This window comes from Phyllopteryx taeniolatus, chromosome 20 (assembly GCF_024500385.1).
Source record: "Phyllopteryx taeniolatus isolate TA_2022b chromosome 20, UOR_Ptae_1.2, whole genome shotgun sequence".
Classification (NCBI taxonomy): domain Eukaryota; kingdom Metazoa; phylum Chordata; class Actinopteri; order Syngnathiformes; family Syngnathidae; genus Phyllopteryx; species Phyllopteryx taeniolatus.
This window is the reverse complement of record NC_084521.1, coordinates 14,004,951-14,015,184: the sequence shown is the minus strand read 5'-3', so window position 1 is coordinate 14,015,184 and position 10,234 is coordinate 14,004,951. Positions and strand designations below refer to the sequence as shown.

Sequence of the window (10,234 nt, the reverse complement as noted above, 5' to 3'; positions counted from 1 at the left end):
GTGGTAACAAAGTTCTAAGAGTGCAAATTTCAGCTCAAACCTTGATAGACTGTTGCAGAATAGATTATCTACAAGCAAAATCACACCACTGTTTCTTTTTTTAATGTCTCAACTCAATACTAGTATTTCTTAACACAAAAACAGCTATTATGATCAAATAAAATACAAAATAAATAGGGCACGGGCCCCTACGGCACACGTGTGCCACTGGATACAGATGAGAATTGCAAGCAAGGACGTAAGTAGCAGTCATAAGCAAAGCAAATTTATTTATACGGCGCATTTCATACACAAGGTAACTCAATGTGCTTTACATGATTAAAAGCATTTAAAAACAAAGAAAAAAGTGCTTATAAACATTTAAACCAAAGAGGAAAAAAAATAAAAGTACAATTAAAACAGCGAACAGTGCAAGAAATATCATTTAAAAGTGGAAATGCTCTAAAAAGCATGAGAAAAACAAAGAGTTTTGAACCTTCACACATTCAAACATTCCCACTTGTGGCTGACGTCACTTATTCCATTTGTGTGCAGCATAACAGCTAAATGCTGCTTCACCATGTTTGCTTCTGTCGATCTCAGAGCCCTACTGGGTTTATATTCTGTTAGCATTTCATTAATGTATTCAGGACCTAAACCGTTTAGTAATTTATAGGCCAGGAGCAGAACTTAAAATAATTAAATATTGGATGTAAATTGGCATAGGTGCTTCACTGTCCCCTGAGGAGGGTGCTGACAGCAAATCAAAAGGCCAGGAGTTCACATGCAGGTCGGGACGCAGTCTGAATTGGGAACAGTGTCCTTTCATATGTTAATATTTTTTTAATTAAAACTCAAATTCAAAAAGACAAGTTGATTAAGATGTGATTTTTACTGACAACACATCAACAGGGAGTACTTCAAGCTGAGAGACTTTTTTTTAGCTTATTTTTTTTTTTGGTCATCAATCAGCACTGACTGACACATCCATGTGGCACCTTTTCATTAATGCCGTACTGTAAGCACAACCATGAGTGGAAGGCCTGTGGGAACATTGCAAACCATGCTTCAACAAAATATACACAGTACGACCCTGTGCAAAAGTCTAAGGCCACCTTAATTTAGTTGTTTTAATGATCTTTTTCAGAAGCATTGAGTACAAAACCATAAACTAGAGAATCATGCATGCACCAAGGATGACAATTTGGGGAGAATATAGATAAAAGGCACTGGTACAGTAGTTTATTTCACCCTTGCAGTCACGGTGACATTAATGGAAGCACCCTTCTGCTCCCAAAATCATAATCACACTGCCCAGCTGTTTCTCACTGTCACGTTTTGGCCGGGGGGGCTCATCTTGGTGGTGTGCAGGCGGACCCAACCTCAGGAAAGCAGGCAAAGCAGGAGTTCGAGGTAATGTCAAAGTAGTGTGATCAAAAGTATTTATTCTCAAAAATAGCAGGAGCAAAAAATACAAAATTAACACAGTCCGAAAACCAGGGTACAGGGTGACCAAATAAAAATAGGGGACTCACCACCCCAGATGACAGACAACACTGGTTCTCGAGAGTCCATGCAACACAGGAAGAGGGCATTAAAAACAGGGAACCAAATACAAACGAGCTGTAGAGACAACGAGGCACTTCTTGACAACACGTGAGCGGATTGAGAGAGCTGATTGGCTGACACAAGGGGAGCAAACTGGAGACAAAGACGTAACAAGCAGACAGAGAATACACAGGAAAACAAAGTCACAACATAGAAAAGTTAAATAAAAATGTACAAATGCATTGTCTGCAAAATACAGATCATGGCAGGTCATCTTCCATGAACCAGGATGTAGCCAACTAATGAACAATCGTTGCAGCATTGATAAACCAACAAATGTAATGGTGGCCTTTGTCTTCTACATAGCTTTGCGCAGTTGTAACACTTTATGTTCATTAGAAAAGCAATGCTCGTTAGTGCGGTTGTGCTTTTAATGTAAAATAACCTCATAGTATGAGCCTAAAAAGGAAAAGCCCCCACAATAGGAAAAACATTTCCCGCCCGACTTAAGTGTGTCCATTGGCAATTGCGTACACAATTGTGACCACTAAGAAGAAAAGTGGCGCTCACTTCATCTCAATCTCCACGTGGGCACGTTGTGCCCTGCAGGATTGGGCTGTGAGCTCCCTAAAGCGGAAAACTAAACAGAGCCCCAAATAAAGCTTCCCCATTACCTCAGCCCTCCTTTATGTGTCATTTTGGGTGCTCCCTCCATTTTCTCCTTGACCTTTACCTCTCTGACGTAACTATAGAATAGTGTGAGCAAGGAGAGCATTCATTACCCAGAGTGTAAATCCATGGCACACATTAAACTGTCCTGGGCGCAATCCTTTCCACAAGTCAGTGATCTCGACACCTGCCCATGCCTGATATCTGTGTGTGTGCGCACGCACGTGTGTGTGTGTGTGTGTGTGTGTGTCCAGGCCTTGGAGAGGAGGGGCACTCAATCGATGTCTTGGAGAGAGACAGAATGAGGACGTCGCAGGTGAATGCCTTTGCTCAAGCCGACAGGTTCATGCGCCCACGTGCTCTCTCAAATGCATGAAATCATGTCTTGGACACTCCTCTCTTACAGGCAGGCATGCACACAGGCGCATGCGTGTATACACACTCATTTTCATGTTGCCTGTGGTTGGCTGGCGTCAAGTCCAGGTTGTACTCCGCCTCTTGGCCAAGGTCGCTCGGACACGCTCCAGCGACCTTAATGAGGATAAATGGTAACGGAAATGGGTGGATGGATATAGTATTTTTGATTCACTGTTTACTGTTTTGACCGATTGGAAAAGAACCATACAGTGCATAAGAGGTAACAGTATGTCTCTGCAAACAACTTCTTGTTTCCTCTACCAATGTGTCAGTCAGGTTTCTTTAAAGGGTGAGTAGATTGACTTTCAGTTTAACTCCTTTTTATGGTCATATGACAGTAAAACTAAACCTTTTGAATGATTTCTTTTAGGGAAAAGTGTTGAAAAGCAGTGAGAACAACTTAGAAGTCAACCAGCGACACGGAACCGATAGCGTTCAGCTGTGCAGGTTTCACTGAGTATGCTTTTCAGTGAACAACAAACATCGTTATAAAGAAAAAAAAGATATATAGAGACTGTTTTGAAAAAGAAGATCATACATTGCAATACAGTCGATTGGTTCTTTTTCTCCAAGGAACGGAGAACTGAGGTAGACAATAAAGGGTGGTTATTAAATGGGGATCTACTGGCAATCAAAACTAATTACCTTGTGAGAATACTGGAGCTCCAAACAGTAATTTGAACGTAATCAAAACAGTGAAGAGAAATTACAATGAGCACCCCACCCCAAACACACATGAAACTTACCTCATGTTGACAGTGATCTGCCAATAAACAGTATTATTTTGAAGGATAATCGGTTTTGTTCTGAATTTTCATATGCTCCAAGCTTTTGAGCCACATCAAACCATGCTGTTCAGTCCGCCTGCTCCGAAAAGAGTTGGCAATACTAGAATGGGAACATCTTGTCCTGCAGGTGGAACTGAACCAGGATAACACGCATGCCCAACATACAATAAGTGAACATCTCACTCGATGTGGCCTATTTCTTTGTTTACTGTAAATTTTTCTCTTCAGTCATCCACAGTACAGAACGTATGGCAGCAGAAGAATAACCCATTAAACAAAATGCAGAGTTGACATAGATCAACAGCACAGCCAAAATATTAGTCAATATTAACACTTAAAATGAAGCTCCACTTAAAGTGGCTGCATATAAATGCAACCGCACGCTGTTCCGGATCTGCTGAATGCATAACTAAGCGTCTGTTTACTAAAGAGCTCTTCATTCCACCTTAAAGGTGCTGCTGATCAAAGGCTGTCTGCATTGCTTCCAAGTGTCAAAATAAAAAAAATGCAGCGGATGCATATCTAAGGGGGTCGGACGGGTGAGGACCTGAGAGCAAAAGATGTTTGAAGCAAAAAATCTTTTCAAGAGGCTTCAAATAAGGGAAAAGTTATGCATGCCTGAAGAGTGGCCTGATTTCTGCTGCCAGCTGTTGGGAACATGCAGCATCTTATTTGACTTAAATATTAACCGATTAATTCTTGTTCCAAGGGTACTTCTGCGAGCTTAACTTTTGCTTTCTTTAAATTTGGAAAACAAATCCACCAGCATCAAGTGCCCAAAAAAGGACCCTAAACATAAAAAACAAACAAAACAAAAAGCAGTCAACTCATTCGCAAAGAGCCTTAACAAATGGATCCAAACACTTCCTTGGCAATTGTAACTTAACAAGTCCAGGTTAGGTACACATATACAATTGAGCTTTTTCTTAGTTTGGTTACTTCCACCAACTGTTCGAGAAGGTGAAACTATTCAACACAACTCTCAAGAAGCTGCGTCTGAAATCGGTGTGACAACCATGCCTGATCGTTTTACAATCAATCACAGTGTGATTGTGTGTGTGTGTGTGTGTGTGCACGTTCAATCACTCACAGTTGTATCTGCATTCCGCTGACACCATAAAAACATAAAACCACTTGTTCAAGCTGAGGATTCGAAAGACAAAAATTTGAGTATCCGCTTCATTCAAATCTTCAGTGGATTAATTTTGTTTTCAATCTTGAATACCATGACAAGGGAGTGAAAACTGTTGAAAGATATTTTACTGTCTGCATTTGTTGCTTGGAAACTAAGACACTGCCAGATATAACTGTGTGTCATCTGCATAGCTATGATAATCAAAATTAAAGTGCTGAAGAATTTGAGCCTAGGGTAGCATATACAGACAAAGGGCAGCCTTGGCGGAGTCCAGCCCTCACTGGAAACGAATTCTGCCGGCAATGCGGACCAAACTCTGAGACTTGTCGTACAGGGACCGAACAGCCCGTATCAGGGGGTCCGGTGCCCCAAACTCCCGGAGCACCCTCCACAGGACTCCCCGAGGTACACAGTGCCAATGCCTTCTCCAAATCCACAAAGTACATGTAGTCTGGTTAGGCAAAATCTTACGCACCTTCCAGAATCCTGTCAAGGATGTAGAGCTGGTCCACTGTTCCACAGCCAGGACGAAAACCACGCTGCTCCTTCTGAATCAGAGATTCGACTTCCCGACGGAGCCTCCTCTCCTGCACCCTCGAATAGACTTTACCGGGGAGACTGAGGAGTGTGATGCCCCTGTAGTTGGAACACACCCTACGACTTCGAGTAATTAAGTGTGGTTTGGGCCATTGGTCAAAATGCACAACCAATGTTATGTTGTGCCTGTGCACATTTCCGTGACATTTTAATTTCCCAATCTAAGTGCAACAGTTGGATCGATTGGTCATGCCTGCAGTGGCGTGCAGGCAGTGGCAATCGACCCACGCTTTATCCGACTGTTACACAAGTAGTGTTTTTGTTTACAGTTTACATATTTTATAATACTGTGTTTATTGTCATGTGTACACACCATACCGTGAGTTACCTGTACCGTCCCAATCCTGGTAGCATGATTCCAGTGCATGAATAATTAGTTTGGTGTTGAAGAACTTGGAAGCCCATACCTCAAGCCCACTAAAAACCTTTGAGATATACTACTTGATCTGCCATGACACACTGACAAAAAGCGAATGGAGTTAGGTTTCTCGAGCGATAAAAGTTAGCTCAACACAATAAGTTTGCATTCCCACTTTCACATCGCCATGCATATACTGTATTTCATGACAGTTGACCAAAAAGCAGGGTTATTTGTTGGTACTATGGTCTTAATGCATTTGAGTAAAATGTTTAGCGCTGAGCCTCTACTGCAGTTCAGTCTATCATTCTGCTTTTTGTCTTTACTTTAAAAAAAGGCAATTAATAGAGCATGCCACCTTTCCTTAATTAAGAAAATGATCGACAACCACCGATCGAAAATATTTCTACAAGAGCACTTCACAAACATTCAATTGTGCAGTGTCATGGCCTACTTATCCAATTCATCTGTCAAGGATGATTAAAGATTGCAATGCTGTATGTACAGTAATTCTGTCACCATGGGCACATCCCTCTATAGCTTTGCATTGTGTAATTAGCAACGTCTCTCGGACAACAACGCAGCGCTGTCACTCCGTGCCAACATCACAGTGAAATATAAGCTCCCACATCGTGTTTTGACATGCCTAACTGCCGTGCTGTGTAAGTACATTAGCTTTTATCAGAGGAAGGAACAGTGATATACAAAGCCTGTCAGTCAAGCCCCCATTTAATGTTGTTGGGAGCTGCTCAAGATGTAAACAGTGTTGCCCATCAGCCGAGGTGGAAGGACGCAAGACAGCGGCCATTAAGGATCTGTGCATAGGCAATGCAAATGGACAATATTTGCATAGTGTCAGATCGCTCATATTTTTGGTGCTTACGTACAGCATCGTATAGTCAGTATTGTGACTTTGAAATGTAATGAATATTGTCGCAATAATCTCGGCTGGTCATGACTCAACTTTAGAGGAATACAATTGAAGTGAAAAGCACTCACCAGACCCACGGTCATTATTGTAATGGAAGGGGTGTAGAACTGGGCATCATTATAATGAGAGATGTTTCTAATAATTTGGTCCTCTCCATCCATCCATTTTCCGTACCGCTTTATCCCGACCAGGGTCGCGGGCGTGCTGGAGCCTATCCCAGCCATCATTGGGCGAGAGGCGCGGTAGACCCTGAACTGGTCACGAGCCCATCGCAGGGCACATATAAACAAACAACCATTCGCGCACACATTCACACCTAAGAGCAATTTAGAGTCTCCAATCAACCTATCACACATGTTTTTGGAATGTGGGAGGAAACCGGAACGCCCGGAGAAAACCCACGCAGGCACGGGGAGAACATGCAAACTCCATACAGGCGAGGCCGGGATTTGAACCCCGGAGCTCAGAACTGTGAGGCAGATGTGCTCACCAGATGTGCTCACCGTTCCTTAAAATAAAAATAAGCCACATATTAGAAACACCTCAATATGAACAGTTCACTTCTACACCACTACAAGCACAAAATTAACATATGGACACACACACATTCGTCTGCCGATCAATTTACTTGTTCGCTATCCTAGCGGTGGCAGGCGGAAATCCTGAGCACTTGGGCCACGGCTGTGTGTATATTCTGACATGACAGTATCGAAAGGCCAGCAATCACAAAGAGTTTCACTTTTCCACTGCACGGTACTAGTTCAGTTTGGTGTTAGTTTTCCACTTGTGGTAATTTGGTGGTAACTAATACAACTTGCTATTTTGAACTCATCAATCGACAAAATGTCACCAATGAACAACAACGGCAGAGAAAAAAGGTCTCCTGTATTAACTTCATGAGGCAATGAAACATATTCTAGAGACTGAAGGCAGCAATAAAACTGACGACTGCATTAAAGTGGCGACTGGATTATAATACGGTGCAGAGCTAAGGTACAGAAACAGGGTAAGCTAACGTTAGCGTGCGTGTTTATTTTTTGTATTTCTGGCCAGTTTGGCATGCTTGGAACCCTGATTAGAACGTGGATTTGCCAGTGAAAAATCATCAATAGTAAGTAGAACCGTGGTGAGCTCAGTAGGTACCTTGCCGTGGAAAAGGGCACCAACGCACAGTTTGTGTACAGAAACACCCAATGACAGTTGTTTGCAAAGAGTCATGTTTTTTTTTTTTTTATTTCTCCTTGTGTTCAAGTACGGTCCTCTCTCAGCAGGGTCATTTAAGAAGCATGGATTACACAATAACACACAACTCGCACCAGAGCCTGAGCACCTTCAGGTAGGATTTCTGGTTAGTCTCGTCAGGGGAGGGACGGGCAGGGTGCCAGGGAGCTGCAGTTTCCACGATTAGAGCAAGTGAACTAAAGTTCTGTTTTCTCTGCAAACATTGGTTGCGCTTTTGTGACAGATATCTGCACATAAAAATTATATATTTATATTCATATATTTATAGATTTGTCATTCTATATCAACAATTCGTTCTAGTGATTTGTACCTTGGTTAGCAAAACCAGACGGACTCTCGGTAGGAATGCCTTGTGTGGACATTGAATTGTACAGAAACCCACGCACAGTCGCACACACAGACACACAATAGAGGCATACGCACACTACTTCACACATGCATGCATAAATACGTTCACCCGAGTTAATGAGTCTATGTACAGGCCACGCATTCTGTCACCTACATGCACACAAAAACACACTCATCCGTCTACACGCCCACGTATGCTCAGCCCGACACGGAGGGCAGCTGTGCGCTGCACATCTCAGGGAAATTACCCACAATTCCCAGCAATATCTAGATCAGGGGCACAGCAACATAAAAGTTACAAACAGCAGAGCGAGACATCCAGTCAGTATCTGAAAACTGAGACAATGTGCCTTTTAAAGTCATCCAGGATTTATCCATCATGAGGGGTTTGGCAGGGTCTTTCTTGTCCTTTGTCACTTTACATTGGCTTGTACAATATTTACTCCTGCAGAAGTGATGATGCTCCCAACTAAAGACAAGACGAACCTTCCCAAAGACAAAATGTGCTTGGAAATGTATTTTTTTTTTTTTGGGCAGTGAAAAAGCACTTCTTGCTTCAGAAGTGAGCAACTCTCCACGTGCGCATTTTAATTTTCCACCACAATATTCAATTGGATGAAGGTCGATAAACACAAATACTGCAAAGCTGGGATTGTGCTGACTTCCATCCTGGTGATGAAGTCTGCTTCTTGTGTTTCTTATTTGACGTCTTTTTGTTGTTTTTCTCTTAAAAACAAATCATGAATTGCATCCAAAAAAAAAAGTGTGCACACCATCTATCTGCAATACATAAAATGACTTCTTGAAAAATCTAAAAAAGTAGAAAAAAAAAACCCATGACATTCCTTTAAAATAAATGCAGAGGCTTCCATAGGCAAAAAGGCAATAACAACAACAAGAAAGGGCAGGGGATAGAAGCAGTGCTACGTTTAGGAAGTAGGAAACGCCTACTTTTCTCCTCAGGTCTGATATTGTTCCATTGTTCCTGACCTCCTTGAGAAGCCTTGTGCAAGTCACCTTCTTTTGCTTGCACTGCTTTCAACGAAAGGTCAGGACTCTTCCCGCGGATAAAGGCTCTTTACTCATGCCATCCCTATCATACGGTCATCTCTTGCCTTGTTGTTTGCTTTCTTTCTCTATTTATACTGCCCACTGCCTTCTTGGCCCTTCACACACCTGGCACTCACTCCGTGGAGTGGGGTTGAGATTGAAGACATAAAGTGAGCGGTGGTTAAAAAAAGATGTTGGCATGCACATGCATTGTTTGTCACTTGACCTGAATACATCACTTTTTCTTGCTTTTGTTATGAGAGAGCACAAAAAGACCTTGTCAGGGGATTCAAGACTACTTTGCAAACTTGATGTGCTTGGAAAAAAAAATCCCCTCCACACACAGAGATGCTTTTTAACCCCTCATCATCATCATCATAGTCCATAGAATTAGACCCACGAGTCAGGCGAGGCTGGATAGTGGCTGGTCTCGTAGTTCAGTTCACTGTATGGCCGCGATGCTGAATAGAAGTCTACATAGTTGCCAGTGGACTTGAGGCCCAGATGCATCCGCAGGTCCTCCCTTGGGTCCCGGGGTGGTCCGGTGGTGCTGGGGGGCTGCTGGGGTTGGGCCTGTGCCTGGACCTGCGGCTGTGGCTGGGTTGGCGGAGTCGGTCCCTGGTCCTCGTAGTAGGTCTCGTCGAAGCTCCGGCTCTGGCTTTGAGGGGGAGGCTGTGGAGGCAGAGGCTGGGGGAAGGAAGGGGGGGGCGGGTAGTGGTCATAGTCTTTTAGCACGGCTGTTGACGGACTGTCCTGCTGAGGCTGCGGGGGCATGGTGCAGGGCTGAACTGGGGCCTGTCGAGGGTGCAGTGTCGGGAGACGGGTTGGGGGTGGAGTGCAGTGAAGGGAGGCAGAAGGTGAGGTGATGCAGAGAAAGGTTTCAGGCAGTGTTGATAAACACAAAACGTAAAACAGGAGGTGGGCACATGCTCCATATTCATTTTTACATGCACATCTATTGCATTTTGGTTCAGAATGCTATGCAGTTGTTTGTATTTCCATCCTGAAAAGCTGCCAGGGCTACCAGAATAACTTCAAACAAACCATCTCTCTTTGGACCTTTTTTCGTCTGTGCACTGATTAATTGGTATATACTGTATGTGGAAAAACCTATACTGTACTGCACTATATTGTTGACATTGATGCAGGAAACGATAATGCTTGTATTATTT

At 43.1% G+C, this 10,234-nt stretch overlaps 1 protein-coding gene across 1 annotated transcript in view; it reads right to left on the bottom strand.

The window, feature by feature from the left end:
* Positions 1-252: 252 nt before the first annotated feature.
* ctnnd2a (catenin (cadherin-associated protein), delta 2a) overlaps positions 253-10,234 on the bottom strand; it is a 244,102-nt gene continuing 234,120 nt past the window's right edge. Inside the window, exons 28-29 of the mRNA XM_061757693.1 lie at positions 5,012-9,857; positions 253-2,727 (exon numbers count right to left, since the gene is read on the bottom strand). Of these exons, the coding sequence (XP_061613677.1) occupies positions 9,453-9,857 (405 nt within the window). The 3' untranslated portion in view covers positions 253-2,727; positions 5,012-9,452. The remainder of the gene's footprint in view (positions 2,728-5,011; positions 9,858-10,234) is intronic.